At 35.4% G+C, this 17,960-nt stretch overlaps 2 protein-coding genes across 9 annotated transcripts; one reads left to right on the forward strand and one right to left on the reverse strand.

Moving 5' to 3' along the window:
- The first annotated feature begins 1,175 nt into the window (after positions 1-1,175).
- Positions 1,176-7,480, forward strand: LOC136339037 (angiotensin-converting enzyme-like). Of its 3 annotated transcripts, none has more exons than XM_066281968.1 (12): positions 1,176-1,445; positions 4,024-4,264; positions 4,793-5,060; positions 5,120-5,223; positions 5,281-5,509; positions 5,626-5,723; positions 5,794-5,963; positions 6,055-6,304; positions 6,360-6,577; positions 6,637-6,777; positions 6,832-7,007; positions 7,324-7,480. In XM_066281968.1, the coding sequence occupies exons 2-12, from the start codon at positions 4,046-4,048 to the stop codon at positions 7,410-7,412; spliced, it is 1,962 nt and encodes a 653-aa protein (XP_066138065.1). In that variant the 5' UTR covers positions 1,176-1,445; positions 4,024-4,045; the 3' UTR covers positions 7,413-7,480. The 3 variants fall into 3 exon arrangements, with proteins under 3 accessions (XP_066138065.1, XP_066138063.1, XP_066138064.1); XM_066281966.1 differs by lacking the exon at positions 1,176-1,445 and adding an exon at positions 1,692-1,744; XM_066281967.1 differs by lacking the exon at positions 1,176-1,445 and adding an exon at positions 1,744-1,871.
- A 366-nt stretch (positions 7,481-7,846) lies between these two features.
- Positions 7,847-17,960, reverse strand: cib (thymosin beta cib). 6 transcript variants are annotated; one of them, XM_066281977.1, is made up of 6 exons: positions 17,754-17,960; positions 10,720-10,876; positions 10,265-10,378; positions 8,837-8,950; positions 8,489-8,602; positions 7,847-8,394 (listed from the first exon to the last, which is right to left on the reverse strand). In XM_066281977.1, the coding sequence occupies exons 1-6, from the start codon at positions 17,943-17,945 to the stop codon at positions 8,255-8,257; spliced, it is 831 nt and encodes a 276-aa protein (XP_066138074.1). In that variant the 5' UTR covers positions 17,946-17,960; the 3' UTR covers positions 7,847-8,254. The 6 variants fall into 6 exon arrangements, with proteins under 6 accessions (XP_066138074.1, XP_066138079.1, XP_066138075.1 ...); XM_066281982.1 differs by having other exon boundaries at positions 17,783-17,931; XM_066281978.1 differs by lacking the exon at positions 10,265-10,378.

A 17,960-nucleotide genomic window follows, 5' to 3' on the forward strand; every position in this document is an offset into this window, starting at 1 on the left:
AGAGTTGGGAACCAAATTCTGGAAATATAGCTTATATGCGTGAGACGCATTGTTAACGTTAAAAAAAAATTCTTAAATAACAACAAAAACCCCTACTTTTATCTGACGCGCAAAAATCTTTAAAAAAAATGAAAAAATCTGTCTCCAATACTCCTTTAGTCTTAAAGACTCAACAACCAACAAAGAGAGCGACGATCTTTTTATTATTGTAAAATATCTTTTTATAAAAATTGAGCACAAAATTGCGAAACCTTAGGCCTTAAATTTCAACTATAACTGAGATACTCCACAATACTATCAAATTTAAGACACCCAATTTAACTCGAAACTATTGTCTGTTCGTTCGCCAAAAGTAGCCCATGTTTCTTTGCTTACTGACCTCGCTTGTGGCTTGATCGCAGCCTCCCGTCCCCCTTATAACGAGCATACTATTCTCTTAATAATTCTCTCAAATAGGTTGAAAGTTGTGCAATTGATAGTTCGGGAATATGCCATTTTAAAATAAAAAAATATATCCCTTTTGAAGGTATTTGAACAAAATAGAATTTTTTTAAATTCTACTATTTTTTTAAATTTATTTTTTAAGGCAATTCAAAATGACTATTGCTTCATTATTGCCACCATGTTCTTCTACGATGTAGCGATGTTATATCTGAAATTTTATGTTTCGCTTTTCCATCTTCAACTTTATTATTTCTAACGAGCGACATCTTGGATGGTACATTTTGAATTCAGCCTTTTTTGTGGTCAGATTCAGTCTTGCAGTTCAATGTCTACAAGAACTTCAATTTGCGCAAGTTTTCTCCAATTTAATCGATCTCATATCTTTTATGGTTACCGACCTTCCTATATTTAAACCCCAAAAACAGACACCTTGTATACCTACCCGCTATCCAACTAATTCTAAAACGTGGTGAGATCTCTAACAAGGGTAATATGAAAAAATGCGATTAGACATTCAGATACTTTGCGTTACAATCCCATATTATATTCTGTTTTCTTAGATTACCGATATGCAAAATTAAACAATTACTCTTCAAATTTTAATTTAAAACGGTTAAAAGTAGGTTATTACTACAATTAAAAAAACTCATGGTAACACCAATGGCCTTTAGTCGCTTGTTTTGGTCCACCACATACCAGCGACATAAAAAGACGAGGCAGTTAGTGGAAACGTTCGGCGACAGTTAAAAAACATAAAATAAATTAAAAAGGATTAAACTAAAAGCCGTTGCGGTCGATACACTCGGTATACGCGGCAACACTCGGTTAGTCTTTGATTTGAGTACTGTGTCCGGCTAGCCTCATTCAAAATCATGTTACAGCAGAAACGACACGTTTATATGCGAAACTGCTAATTATTGTCGTAATTTATAAACAATTGCTTAATTTACTATTAATTTGTTCGCGTTGTTCAACGCTGTTTTGACGCCCATAATAGATTGGTAAGATAAATTTCATTTAAGTGTTTTAAGTAGGTAGACACCATTTTCCTTTACGCAAATGCCCAAAGCTAGAAGAGGTTTCAGGAAATTGTTATTTATGCACCTGCAATTCTTATTTTAATGTGCACCTTACACACAAATGAAAATTTAATTGAGCTACTAATTATTATTGTAGTAAGTTGATGGAAAATTGCTAGTAACAACAAATAGCCTTGCAATGCGGATACTTACGCAAAATGTTGCGCATGTATGTTGTTTGGAATGAAAAGAGTTCATAATGTGGATTTCTTCCACTCAATGTAAGTACGTTCATGACGTACGTAATATTGTTTATAACGGTTGATCAACAAAAAGCAGCCGGTGGGCCGTAAAAGTAGGACGTTAAGTCGTTTGCTGTTTACCATCACACCCCTGAATGGGTAATAGGTAAGAGACGAATATATCCAAGACATGCCCCTGATGTTTCAACGCTTACTTGAGGTCGTTTGCCGATCACCCTATATAAACAAACCATTTTATCTTTTTCATTCTTAGCTATAAGAGGGAATCATGTTTTAAAATAGATAATTATTGTATAACCAGATTGTTCCAAGCACTGTGACCTGATGACCGAACTAATTTATTATTTTCTTAAATTTCTAGAAAAATTAAATAACAAATAATGGCTTATTGATAGTCATACCAGTTGAAACGAAATTACTCCGGTATCAGTATCAAATTCAAAAATTGCTCATTTTCAGCTGCCCCGTAATTAGTTTTTCAAATTTTCTAAAGCGACAGTTTTCGTAACGGAAACAGCTCACAAAACGGATTTCATTTCGGAACTAGTTACAGAACAAAATCAGACACCTTCATTTGGTAACTTAGTAAATGGGACCAATAACAACAATGGCTGCAGCAGTTCTATAAAGCGCAGCTCGAATACTTATGCCATTTTCTTGTGACCTTTTCATCATAGAAAAAAGTACAATTCGTACAATTCGTACTTGTTAGACAAAACAATTCATTTTACAATTGTTGGCATAAATAATTATTACAATTTGTGCATTGTTCTTATAAAAAAAATACTCGAACTCACCGGAATGCTATATGGAAACTGTTTATTATCTTTTCAAATTCTACGATAAAATCCCATTTATACTTATTTGTGTTTCAAACTTATTTCTTATGTGAATTAGGGCAAAGTCGATCAATTTGCAGTTTAAGAATATGCCGTTTTAAGTTTAGAAAATTGACAAATCACGATGATTTTCGAATGTACTTAAAAAAAACCTGAAACGTCGAAAAACCGTTTTTAGATTTAAGACATTTTGATAGTTTTCTTTTCGCAGTTCGTTAATATCGCTGGGTAGAGACTTACAAATGAAGTATTTCACAGCTACTCATAGATGGTAATCTAATGGGGCCAGATATGGCGAACGAGCTGGCCAAAGCTTTAAAACTGAGAAAAGGCACTAAACTCAGCTAAATTTCAATAAAGAAGTAGAAAATAATTTTGAGTTACTTGCTGCTTTTTTATATTTCGCTGTAGATATGTTTCCGAACTAATTTGCACATGTCGATGCGAAGCGCAATAAATTCTAACTTATCTTGTTTTTTTTTTATTGTTTTGTACTTACCTAGATATCTACCTAATTGGTCATATAAATGACTACTTTCTTCATATGTTTTCTAATTCTGAAATAAAAAACATTAAAGGGAAAATTTGGCGCAGAGCCACATTTCAGGAATCCAATAAACGATTGCCCTCAGTTCCTTTCTTAGCTCCCATTAATTCTTCCTGAGATTATTTTTCAACGTATGTTCCTAAAATCAGTGTATTTGACTTACGTTCAGTGACCTCTAAAATGGTCGGCAATAAAGCAAAAAAAATACGAGTGATTGAGCTTAAGGTTAAAAATTAAGAAATAGATGATCCGTAATTTTGTTTTGCATCGTTGCACGAAAATTGGGAGCAGATAGCAAATCTGAAAAATTTTGATTCCGAGCAAGGCTCCCATTAAAAAATTATGTTTTTATTGTTTATAATAATTCCTACTGGGCCGCATTCAAGGGTAGCTCGTGATTCAGCAGTTGCATAACATACAAAAACGTCTAATTTGAACTATTCTGTATGATAACGATTATTTAGAAATTTTGTACTCTACCTGACGTGACGTTTATTGAACTTTGCACATCGTAAGTTCTTTGCCAGCATTTAAATATTAACCCACGTGATAGGTAAGGTATTCCATAAAAAACTACTTAAAAATCGCTTTCTATGTAACATTCAAAGAGATCATTACTGTAAAATCGGTGATAGTATGACATTGCAGTATAATTAACGGTGCATTAAAGTCATATTATTTAGCAATATCTACTGAGGGTATGGTCGCTTGTCACACTACATATTTTTATCAATCTGTTTTGACGAATTTCTAATTTGGAAGTTAACAAATTTTTTTAAGTGAGTAGTTAATTGAAGGTGTAAACGTGAGTTTTCAAATGCGACGTTAATGTCTCAGTAATCAATGATCATGTCACTATTTACAGTATGGACAATTGAAGATGTCGGGAACCTACATAATTTTTTTTCCAGGAAGCACCAACTAAATGAAATCATGACGGTAGGTTTTCTCCATTCCACTATTGTCCTATGTCTTTTGGTTATAATCTGTGATAAAATATGCGCTAAAGATGCCAGTATCGAGGAGGAGGAATATGAGGCTAGAAACTTTCTGATTCTCCTTAATAGGCAAAGCGAACGGGATGCTAATAGAATGGCTCTTGCCCAATGGGCTTATGCTTCCAATTTAACCGACGAAAATTTAAAAAATCAGGTAAGAAACGTTATCAAATTTACTAGTAACCAAATAAAATCTAATTAAACATTCTGGCCAATAAAATGACCGGACTAATCAAATTCACATCAAAATTGGTACAAATCAAATTTTAAATTCACGGCGTACACAGATGGACACATTGGGGCCATTCTGAAGGACTAGATCGCTTCTCGATGTTACAAGACTCTTCAACATTTCTGAGTGCGAGATTTACGCAGATTTTTTAAAATTTGTCAAGGGTTTTTGTGGATTTTCTGATTTTTTCTCTAAATTAAAAAGAAAAAATGTCTTTAAGAATGGACGCCACAAAATGCTAGTGTCTTTGAGACATTAATCGAACCAAGTTAGATTGAGGGCTGGTTCGTCAAGATTTTGAATATGGTCAAATATTCTCCGTGAAACAGTTTTTTCCAGTCAATAAATTAACTAAGAATACAGGTCCTAAGTAAAAACCTACTTCTCTTTTATTATGGGAATGAAGGTCAATGTTTTCATTAAAAACCATACTAATAATCGATTCTGTAGTTAGCAGTGGCAGTTGAAGTGGCAAAGAATGAGAAAGAAGCCTGGCAGCGGGTCACCCAATTCAACTGGCAAGGATTCTCAGATTACAGTTTGAAGAGGCAGTTCCAAAAGTACTCAATATTAGGTGTAGCAGCCTTACCCGAGGACAAACTTAAAAGGCTGAATAAAGTTGTAAGCGATATGGAAGCTATTTATTCGAAGGCTAAAATTTGCCCTAAAGACAAAAAACCAGATGATACTCAGGAGTGTACACTAAGTTTTGAGCCCGGTACAACTTTTTTCTAATTCACTCACACTGATAATTTAATTTACACATATCCATTGCAGAATTAACGAACATACTGGCGACATCCAGAGATCCAGAGGAACTCAAGCATGTGTGGCTTGAATGGAGGAATGCGGTAGGACCTAAATGTCGGGGATTGTACGAAGTATTAGAAATTATTGTGTGTTGCATGCTGTTACTTCACAAAAAAATATATTTTTAGGAATATGTTAATCTGTCCAACGAAGCAGCAAAACTAAACAACTTCTCGGACACCTCTCTGTATTGGCTCGATGGCTACGAGGAACCAAATATCAAAAACGTCGTCCAGAGTTTATGGGAACAGTTAAAACCTCTGTATCTTCAGATACACTCTTATGTCAGGTTTAAACTTCGAGAAAAATATGGAGATATTGTTAGTGAAAGGGGGCCCATACCGGCTCATTTGCTCGGTAAGAATGAGTGACACACCACACAATCACCTAAAATTCTGTATCTCACATGAGGAATTGTTACATGATTTATCAAATTGGGACTCATATGAAATTTAACAACAGGCTCATTGTAGGCAACATGTGGGGCCAGAGCTGGAACAACATCGCTGAGTTTATATTGCCATACCCCGATGCCAAAGACGAAAACCTTACCACGGAGCTTCAACTACAGGTTAGAAATCGGTGGATGTTCCTCCTATTCCGTTATCGCAATTTCCTCATTTTGATTTTACTTTCGGCAGAACTACACAGTGAGCAAAATATTCCGGACATCAGAGGCATTCTTCAAATCCATCAACCTCACTGAAATGCCTGAAACATTCTGGACAAAGTCCATATTGGAAAAACCCACGGATCGAGAACTAATATGTCATGCATCTGCCTGGGACTTCTACGATGGAAAAGATGTTCGGTTAGTAGCAACTGTTAAATTCTCGGATTTTCAGTACTCTTTATATCATAACAACTAGATAACTCTCAAAAACCGCACCCCAATATTACAGGATCAAACAGTGCACCGAGGTGACAGATGAGCAATTCCTGGTAGCCCACCATGAAATGGGACACGTGGAGTACTTCCTGCAGTACAAAGATCAGCCTTTCAAGTTCCGGGAAGGTGCAAATGATGGTTTCCACGAGGCCATCGGAGATTTGATAGCTTTATCTGTTAGGAGCACCAAGCATTTGAAGAAAATTGGTTTGTTGCCCGACGAACCCGACGACCAGAAGCAAGTACTGAACAACCTGTTCAAGGTACGTTCGTGAGGATTTCGACAAGATTATAAAGGTTAACAGCGAAAATTTTCAGCTGGGGCTGAGCAAAATAACCTTCCTTCCCTTCGGTTACCTGATGGACCTCTGGAGATGGGACGTATTTTCTGAGAAAACCAAACCTGAGGATTACAACTGTAAATGGTGGGAGCTGCGAGAGAAGTTCCAAGGTCTGGAGCCTCCTGAAGATAGGAGTGAAGAGGACTTCGACCCTGCGGGGAAGTACCATATTATTGCAGACGTGCCTTACTTACGGTAAGTCAACTCTTAAATACTTTAAAACGTGTTTTAATCGAATATGATGCGACTCCAAGGTACTTCATAAGCTTCGTAATCCAATATCAGTTCCATCGAGCCCTTTGTGAGAAAGCCGGGCAGTACGATCCTAATAATGCAGAGAAACCGTTGCACGAATGCGACATTTATGAAAATACGGTCGCTGGCAATGTGTTGAAGTACGATGTTATTTTTCTCATAATTTATGAACGTTAAAAGCATGAGAATTTTAGGCAAATGCTGGCGATGGGTTCTTCGAGACCTTGGCCAGACGCACTGGAAGTGATCACAGGGCAACGAACGATGGACGCAACTGGAATTCTGGACTTTTTCAGGCCTCTGCAGAAGTGGTTAGAAAACGAAAATAAGAAAAATAATGTTTTAATTGGCTGGGAGCCTTCAAAAAAAGGTATGTTTGTGATATGAAGGGAAATAAAGGTTTTTTGTCTAAAGTAAGCTACACACTCTTGCCACGAACACTTGAGCATTCAGTATCAAAAAATCAAGGAAAAGGCACAAAAAATCTGGAATTACTTACCGTACCAAGAACACAATGAATTTCATTTGACCATATAATTTTTTTTGGATTTAACCATTTCTTAAAAGCACAATTCAGAGCATCATATGAGTCATTAGTTTTTTGGTTTTTATAGCTAATATTGTCAATATTTTGATGTGTTGGTAATCAACCGAATAAAATTGATTTAATCTGGATTTTTTTTCAGTATGTGCCAGAACTCGTCAAGAATTAATAGGAAGCTCATCAACCACTACTTCAGTGCCAGAAGTACTGTCTACTCAACAATCAACTTAAACTGAGCTTTTGATCACAATAAGTACTTATATTTTTTCAAGAATAAAAGATTTTTTTAATTCAAGTAATCTGACGACATTTAATTCGGTTATTATTCTCTTCCCCCATTCTCGTTATTTGCGTTTTTTTTTTGTTTCTTTCCTTTATCAAACACTTAAAGAGTATAATTATTTATATTTACCTAATGCACTGTATGATTTCAGTGCAATAGCCTTTGGCTAGACCAAACCTACTGCAAGTGTAATGTACCGCCACATTATCACTGAATGTGAAACGAAAGGAATTTCTTATTATCATCATAATTCCAATACCCACCTGGGGAGGGACGACGCACTTTCCTGACCAGTGATTTTTCTTGGGAGTAGGAGGATGATCATTAAAAATTTCGTCCAGGGCGTCAACTTGCTAAGGCCGACCCTGCACAAATCACAAAATCACTTCATAACAAATTTATTAAGCACCATAAATTTACGCAAAAAGAATAGTAATTTCTAAAGATATAAACCCTAAATAAATGGCCAAAAATATTAATACAGATATATCTGCATGATAATCGTCATTAAACAACCTAGAAAAACCCACAATATTTGGCAGGACTTGATCTTTCACAGCTTCTCAGAATTAAACGTAGACGGCCCGAATTTTTCGATTGAGAACTCAAGAATCGCAAATTTAGCTTCTAATGTCTAAATTGGCCACAAATATATTACTCGTCAGAGACATTCCTATATAATAAATATAGTAAGTAGTAGTTATCATTAAATATGATCAAATATATAAAAGTAAAAAATTACAAAAGTCGTGGCTTAGTAAAGTTGAGCCTGAGGAGTAAGAGTGGCCTCTTAGGCGCTCTTTTCTTGCTCTATTGTTTCCTTGGTGGGAAGCGGGTTCTTCTCTCGGGTTTCGGCATGTTTTAGCTTGGTACTGTCGAAGTTTTCAATACCAGAGAGCAAATTGTTTTGGGTTTTTTCTTGCTCGATCACTGAAAGCATAGAAAATTTTCTTTACCCTTGAAGTTGAGTCACAAAGCTATTCGCAAAGAACTAGCAATATGCATCGCAGCAAAATATACCTACCGTCGGTGTTGGGAAGAATTACTTTCTCTGAGGTTTCAGTATGCTTCATGGTACTTTTGTCAAAATGTTCAACCCCGCTCAAAAGGTTTTGGTGAGTTTTCTCTTGCTGCACGACTGTAGCAAACCATGCAAAGCATTTTGTCAGGTAATCAACATACAGTTCATGCAAATGCGTTATTTACAACAATACAATATTGAATAAACAGCCAGTGGTGGGAAAGCAAATCTGTTGGTACGTTTTCACTCAGGTAGGCCATATTTCACAACAAATTTGCTCAAATTTATCTCAAACTGAACTATCTCTTATGAAAACGTTCCAATGAACAACGCCTTAGTTATGGCTCTTACCATCTTTGTCAGGCAGTGGGTTTTTTTCTTGAGTTTCTGTGTGTTTCAACTTGGCCTGGTCAAATTTGGCGATTCCCTCGATTAAAGCTTTTTCCGTCTTCTCTGCGGCTACATCTGGAAGTTTGGTAGAAAGGTGTGATTGTCGGAATAGAGAGTTGGAGGTGAATGATGCACAAGGACGATTATGGACAAATATAAACATGAGTAATAGGATTGTTACTGGATTGAATGAATGCTAACAGTGTCGGGTTAAGTGAAATGTGAAAAATAATATGTTTTTTTTTTGAAACCATGAATTTCTGATACTTGTATTTTGATATTAGAACGGTTTGGATAGATAGTGCTTAACTATTTATTTTTAGGTAGAAAATGCCCTAGAGCTGGGTACTAATGATGCGTTCAGGAACATCGAAATTCATATACTTGTGTAGCATAATTTTCAGGGGGCGAAGGAGCGCTTTATAGAGACCTAATTTTCCACCTTATCTCTGTAAATAAGACACTCCATTGATGACTGATCGAATCGCACGATACATAATAATATTTGTTAGAGCTGCCAAAGAAAGTATAAACAGCCAGACTGCTCACAGTAATATTAGTATTTAGTACGGGGGTTAATGTATATGCAGGATGTTTCAAAAATATAGTGCCAAATTTCCGGTTATAGAGGGGAATGCGGTAGAAAATTTTTGCATATAAACCCCTAGTTGAAAATGACACGTTTAGGTTTTGGACATTTTTTTTTCGAAAAATACGTTTTTTTGGTTGACCCTAAAGGGCACGATATTTCAGTAGTTTTTATTAAACAACAAAAAAATATTAAATTTATAATAATGGTTCAAAATGACGCCCCTCAACTTCGTTACACAAATTGGTCCATCAAATTACGGAATCGCCCACGCTTTGCTGCTTATGCGAATCTTACTACACGAAAAGTGCGGTTACCATCACTCTCCTTAAGTTTCTTGTGGGTGGCTATATGGGCTTGATAGATTAAAAAACGTACCTTTAGAAGAAAAAATCCAACAGAGTTAAATCGGCACTTCGCGCTGGCTAACTGATAGGTCCTTTTCTTCCGATTTATCGCCCAAGAAATTGTAGGTTTAGGTGATCCTGCATGACGGAAAAGCTTTGCAGGCGCACTACATTTTTCGACAAAAATTGCTCCAGAGGCAAAACAGCTCGTTGTCGATTAGGGGTTTATGCGCAAAAATTTTCTGCCGCAATATCCTCCATAACCCCCTCAAGATTGGTACAATTTTTTTTGAAACGCCCTGTATACGTATGTTTCAAGCATTAAAAAAAGCAAAACACGCTGAATTAATGATTGAGCTCATCAGCAAATTAAATTAAAACCACTCCATTTGCTGAAAACCTGGATACCTCCATCTCCAATGTTATAGGAACATACCAGATATAAGCTTTTACCTTGCGCATTTGGCAGGACAATCTTCTCTTTGGTATCTGTTCGTTTCAGCAAGGAACAATTGAAATTTTCTACTCCTGCTATTAAGGCGTTATGTGTCTTTTCTTGAGCCACATCTAAGAACCAATAAGATAATGTTTAGTTTTTTTTTTTATACGTATTAACGGTTCAACCATTCCGTAAACTTAGAGCGTCCGGAAATAATAAAATTGATAAAAATAAAGAAAAAATTGTTCGTTTATTTAAGCCGTGGCGGTCTCGAAAGACAAATCTCATATTGCTCTTTTTCTCGTCATTTAACTGCAACCGCCCTTGTTCAGGGAGCTATTTCGATCTCGGAACACTCATCTGACAAGCGAGATAAATACGTTGCAGATGTATCACATTGCGAGGTGAAGGATCTTCTTGACGACGGTTTAAGGTCTTATCTAAATTCTTGTTTAAAATTAGAAATTACCTTCCGCAGAGGGAAGGATGATTTTTTCCTGAGTTTCAGCATTCTTCAGTTTGCTAGAGCTGAATCCTTCTAATTCGGTCTTCAAATCCCCTGCTACTTTTGGCAAATCCTTGAGCGCTGGAGGGGCTGGAGCGACTGGCACGGTGCAAGAAGACATCTAGAAGAAATAGGTTGGCGTAAGATGTGATTTTATATCCGTGATACGGTGGGCAATAAAAAGGCATATATCGTACATACACATTCGATTTGAAGGTTTTTAACCTTCAAAAGCTAAATTAGATTTCTGAAAGGCTTTTTAATTAGTTTTAATGAGCCCCATCTTCTTGTTAAAACTGTTTAGTCGAGCGGCTGAATAGGTTTGTTCCTCCACATAATTGATGCGAGGTAATTACTCTTATACTCAGCAAATATAGACTCCATTATTTACATTGAATTTTTAATTTTTTGGCACACCGAGGAAAGAACAATTATTTAATTCCAGTTTTTAATAATTCAACACTTCTAACGTGCATCCATTGGGTACTCTCAAGCTAACGCTAAGAGGTTCTAAGAGGTACGCTACTGAATTCACATTTATTTGCAAGAAGCCACGTACTTAAAAGATTATCATATTTGCTGATGTCTGACAACCATATGGTATTCTGCCGTGGCAGCGCAGCGTTAGCAAATCTCATATATTGGAATGTCTGACCTGGTAAACATTGCTTTTCTTTAGGTACAGGTCGCAGAAATGTTTCGATTTAAAGTCACGTTTCCACTACAAACTCTTCAGTGTCATGAATTTCTGGCAACGTTTGGGGAGCAGTAATTAAAATTGAAGGGTCTATGCTTTTCACGGAAATTCACCACCTAAAACACCATATCCCTGAGACAATGCAGACGTTAAATTACCATGCAACGCCATTGAATATCGAGGACACCAACGGTGGTTCACTGCACGCCATAAAAACTCGATTATATTGCTGAAGTTGTATTTTGGGAACCAAACAGGCTTTTTGAATTTTAAATCAACTTCAAGCCAGTAAACAAAACCCGTTACCAAATCCAGACATACGGTTTTATTGCAAATTTTTCGCATATTTTCAATTCTTATACAGTGGTTATGCATCCACATTCTAATATATTAAACTTGAAAATTTGCCTGTAAGATAACACGCCACTGCGCAGTATTTCAAAGTGGGACTCCTTAGTGGGAATGACGAATAGAAGTCTGACCTCAAACCACTGTTTAGACCAAAAATGGACTGACACTAAAACATTATTGACATGAATATAATCGAGGAAAGTCCTTTCTTTAATAAGAGGATTATGGCCTTGTGCGATATGTTAGCTTGACTCATTTATGCACCATTATTAACGATGTCGTATTTACAACACATTTTTTCACCGTACAAATTTCATATTAAAGTTAAGACGATTATTCACAGTAACTGTCGATAAAAATTAATGTTTCCCTGACGAAAATATTGCACAATATTTTTTCCGTATGATGCAACCCCCTAGAAACCACTTTAAAAATAGTCTACATGACAAATTAGTTAGAAAAATAATTCAACATTAAGAAAAATAAGACAAAATTTAATGTATATACAGGGTATAACATACAAGGTGGTCCCTAAAGCCTTCCGATATTTAAGGAACTAATTCTCTGGATTATCATAAGACGAAAGGGTTATATAAACTTATACTCTAAAATGAGTCCTTTCCGGGGTGTTAAATATTCAGAAAAATAAGATATTTTTTTTCGTATTTTCGAAATGGTACAAGATATTTTATTGAATCTCGGCGTACCTATACACGGTAGTCCAAACATCACATTGCTCTTCCATCTAAAGAAAAATGCTATAACCGCAGACGTGCGTAGGGGTCACCACATTAATTCTTATAAGGGAATGGGGAGAACGCCAGTGGTATTTTCCCAATTGGATAATTTTCTTTAAATAACCGATTCAAAATACACAAAAATGTCTCTTACGTTTTTTGAGACAATAAGCCCTTTTTGGGAAAATATATATGCCTCGTTGAAAACCTACATCGTGAATATGCAGCTTAGTGAATAGGTCGGGAAAGAGTAGAACAAAAACATTTGTGGCCACCCAGATCCCCGGAATTGAATCCTTCAGATTATTTTCTATGGGGGTATTTAGAAACGTTAGTTTACTCTCCGCCAGTCAATACCATGGATCATCTATAGTAAAACATCGAATAGTGAAGTCGTGTGAGGAAATTCGCAGTGTTCTTGGTATTTTTGACCGTGTTCGAGAGTCCATCGGAAAAAGGATAGACGCACTTATTATAGCAAATGGTGGCCATTTTCAACACATGTTATAATTTACCCAATTTGAAAACTACCAGTGGCGTTCCCTCCATTTTAAAACATACACTTAAAGTACCAGTTCCTTAAATATCGGAACACCCATAGGGACCACCCAGTATAATGGCGATTTTCAGGAAGTGACAGTACTCTGCAAAATTATGAAGAAATGCTTATAGATCCCTGGTCAAAAACGAATCATTTTCGATATACAGGGTGGCAAAAAACAGATCGATTTGTATACTATACTATATTATACTGAATATAAATATACTATATGGTTGTCATAAAGATTTTATTGGTAATTTTTTTTTAATATTTAACTGGCGCCTCTCCTAAGCCCATGAATACCAAAAAAACCTCCCAATTGATCAAAAGCTCAGGATAGGGTTCATGCGTAATGCAAATTATGAAGAAAAATGGTAATATATTAAATTAATTTTGCATGATATAATTTTTCAAAATCATAGCCTGTTGTCTACAAGAAGAGTTCTGGGCTCATTTCTGGCAAACTTTAATTGTGATTAAAATACAAAATAGTTTATTTTGTTTCGTCGTTTCGAGATAATGCAGTTTGAAAATTTTATGTGAAGACTTGTTTCCCCTTTTAGTTTTTGCATAATTTTTCAATAATTTCAGTATATTAGCAAAAAAAAAGTTGAATTATTTTTGCTGCAAGCAGTGATTTTTTGTTTTGAAAATGAATTTTATTGAACATAACGTTAAGACTAGTGTCCAAAGAGTTATCCAGAAGACTGAAACTTCAAAATATATATTTTTAAATAAAGGAGAAATCGGATAAAAGCAATTTTGTACTACGTCGACCCTAAAAATTGAACTCGATAACGACTTTTCGAGCTTTGGAAACCGGAAATAATTCAAATTTTTATATAATAATTTCAACTTTTGCAGAACAACAACTGGCGCAATTTTACCATATATTAAGCAATACTTTTTACTGATGAAAAACTAATTCTTTCCGAGGGGCTAGTTTGGATGTGTGTGTAATGAAGAGACATCGTAGAAACTTTTTAATTTGAACCCAACAAAAATTACTGCGTTCATCTGAACACCTAGTAATACGCAGTACTTAATGAATAACATGTCATTGAAATTGCACTCAATGACATTCTCTGTTTATCAAATAACTCGAATACCTACACATCAATTTTTTTTCCGCTGACCCAATTTCATAAACCCAGCGATACGGCAAATAAAACCAAAACCGTTATCCTCTGCAAACCTCTTTTGTACCAACTACCTTTAATTGCGTGCTATACTACTACCACAAAGAATTACTAATTTCACTTAATTTAAATGAGAACTTAGTCATTTTGATAACATTGTCGAAATGTGAGAAATTAACATGTTGTTTGTATTTGCCAATTTTGTGAGAGGATGGTACTATAAATTAGAAAAGAAAGTGTGGGAAATGCGTGAAGATTAACAATCCATTAAACTGCAAAAATGTGCTGAATGATTTATAGCGTAGGTATTTATACTTTAAATAATGAATAATATAAACTTTGTAACTTATCAACCACAACGATATCGGACGTGCACGACCTAATTAAATACGATGGTTACTGGGGAGTTTCGCACTGCGTTACGTCAAAAAGAGCCTATATTTCATGGTTTTCAGGGTACTTAGATTCCTAAATAATTGCAAGTTTTTTTCCAAATTATTCTTGAATGGTTTTAGTTGATGAATTCGTTGGTTTATTCCCATTATACAGGATGTTTCATTACGATATGTCAAAAATTCTAGTTGGGAATTTGCGGATAAATAGAAGAAAAAAGTTTATATGAACGCAGATCCGTTTCTGGTTCCTCTCCTAAATTCAGGTTACAAGAAATTTTTTTTTTTTCTTAATGAGTCCGTTCCCGCAGCAATTTTTTTTTATCACGTCGTGTATTTCCGAGAATACGCAACAACTGACCGATTTTCACATGAACTTTTTTTCCTTAAAATCATCCGCGCACATTTAGCAGCGCGCACGTCTGAATTTTTGACATAGTACTATAAAACGCCCTGTATAACTAAAACTATCAATGCGACTATTAGAGACGATTTCTCCAGAACGTTGGCAAATTATTGCCTGCAACAAGTCACAGTAATACTTATGTATTTGACATCTACTAAAGAGGCTAATCAACTTCTTGTGAATAATGCAAAAGTAGTCGTCTCCTCAAAGCCTGAACACGGCACAACTATACGTTATCGACTTCCGGCGATACAAAAATTCTTACATCCTCTTGTCTTTTTGTTACACGATACGCCATGCATATGGTAAAACTTGTTGGCCAAATTTCTTTGTAATATAAAGAACAGCTGCAGCTAAAGAGTAATGGAGTGATGGTACTTGGTGTATGATCTTAGCATGAACCGCAAGTTTGCGACACAAGGTTGCTCACGAGGCAGAAAAAGTAAAAATGTAGGTTAATTTGCAACCTGGCAGAGCCTTATATGGCGCGAATTAATAATTTATTCCTGCTATGTGTTCCAAGTCGATATGTTCACTTTTATAACAGTTTTTGTCTGGATTCTTATCGTCAGATAATATTTACATGACGGTTTAAACGGATTAATTGTCAGTGAAAAAAGGGAAAAGCACTTGTTTGTTCTCTTTAATTTATTAGTGGATTAGTTTCGGTAGATGCAAAACCCACACACTCCTCCCACAGATGGCAAGACAAAGACACAAATGGTTCTCATAAATATAAGATGAGTGTATAGAAGACCGAGAATTTCTGCATTTAAGTAGATTAAGGACACTTTCATTTTTAATTCGTAAAAGGGATAGGTGTCTATCTACAAATTTTAGTATTTAGCAGGAAAATGATTCACTGCACAGTTCGACGGTACTTCAGCATCACAGTGCACCGGAAAATTCCCTTGCTAGAGCGTGTACTTTCCTTGATAATAAACAGCCATTATTCGGATGTTTACAAATACCTGAAGCCGATAACGTTTCTCAAAATACTTTTAAAGTGCCGAAATACCTCAGTTTATGTCGTACCTACATGTATGGAAGCATCCACAAATACTCATAATTTTTCGCCCAATTTTAAGTTAGTCAGAGATAATTCCTAATGGGTTAAACCAATGAGTTCAAACTCTAGGTTCACGTAATTAGTAATTTCTAATTAAATCTATACTAAGAGGATCATCGGTATATCATCAGTGGGCAACAATAAATGACTTAATAATTTCTTAAAATAGGTTTCGGTAAACAAAACAAAGATAATGTTATTTGTAAGAACATGAGAACAAATTACAAAGTGGATTTTCATACTGGCTTGCAAGATAAGTGTGAAATAAACATTAAGGTATTGCACTCTTATCAAAACATTACTAGTGTTGCTATTGCGAATACAACAAAGAAACATTATACATGTGAACAAGTTTACTACGAGTGAGTATTCGTTGTAAGCCGAAACATGAACAATAATTTTGTCCATCGTCATTATTTTTATGTGACACGGAGTTACATTGAATACAAAACTGATATATTATTGTTTTAAAAAGTTCTCCACTTATTCATAGCTTCTGCTTTCTCTAAAAGAAAATATATATTTTCAAATCTTGAAGTTTTATAGCATTGTTTTGCTGCGTGTTTGAACGACTTTGATAAGTACTTTCCGGTGCCTGTGCCTATCGGTCACGGTTTCGCTTAATTATTCTTTAGATTAGTTGTTTTTCGATTGTATGCAATTTTTGATACCTAATCAACGGATTGAGGTACCTAAGTATGTGAAAATTGATAGAGGATTAAGTTGGAAAATGAAAACGGTTTGACAATGCGATGGAGACATTTTTCCTGTTACTACATATTTTAAAAAAGTAAACAGTTTCCATTAAAAACACTAAAAGTTTGCACTGTTTATAAAATGCGCCACGTATGCCAACTCACATAATTTCTTTGAGTTGCAAGTAATTTAGGATAAATTCTACATACATGCCTACATTTTTATAATTTATAAGACATTAAATCTAGCGTTTTATTTACGTACTTATTTCCAAAATTCGTTTTCAAAATTTTAAAAACAATAAGTGAGCGAGGAGGTTGTAACTCTTTTATTTATGGTGTACACCCAAAGCGTTATGACTAAATGCCAAGCTGACCACATGACCCTGATGACTCATCAAAGACAGAGGGCACATATATTTCATCGATCTGTCTGGCGGAATTAAATATTTGCAAATTTTAACGAATTTAGTTTTTTCCCTATTAGTAAGGAACTTTCTGAAATATTTACATCCTTTAGCTTAAATTTTTAGTACTTACCTACACATATCGATGTAGATAAACGTATGAAACAAACACGAAATAATGTTTACTTATATTAATAAAAGTCGAACATACCTAAAACAGAAATTTTAGAGCCAGAATTTGTAGGACTCGAAACGAAAATTCCTAAAAAACTATGAGGGCCGAAAAATATTGATATAAATTCACAAAAACCGCCTCCAAATAGCAGAAAATTAATTATAAACACCTACAGAATTTTTCTTTTATATATTTCTCAAGCTTTCAGAAAACTTAAAAGCCTACTTAAGGATATTATTAATTAATATTGGAAACCCCACCCTATCTGGGTACCTTAAACGGTTAATATGAACCGGTCTTTATCGATGCATTGCCAGACGACTAACTCGATCTACCCATCATGGTAAAATAACTTAAATATATAAACTCACAAAAACATATTTTCTTACCTTAGATATGTTATTTAGGAAGAACTTACGGTAAAAAACGGATATAAAAACTACGAGGATGGATCTCTCTGTAAAACCGGCTAACAGCTGACTTGCACTTGGTCGACTAGAATCGACGGCTTGCGCACCCGAACGGCACTTTGGCAGTGACGCGTTTGATTGGGACGAAATGGGGGAGTGGGCAATGCGCATGCTGTGACATTTTAC

Source organism: Euwallacea fornicatus, chromosome 5 (genome assembly GCF_040115645.1).
Source record: "Euwallacea fornicatus isolate EFF26 chromosome 5, ASM4011564v1, whole genome shotgun sequence".
In the NCBI taxonomy this organism is placed as follows: Eukaryota; Metazoa; Arthropoda; class Insecta; order Coleoptera; family Curculionidae; genus Euwallacea; species Euwallacea fornicatus.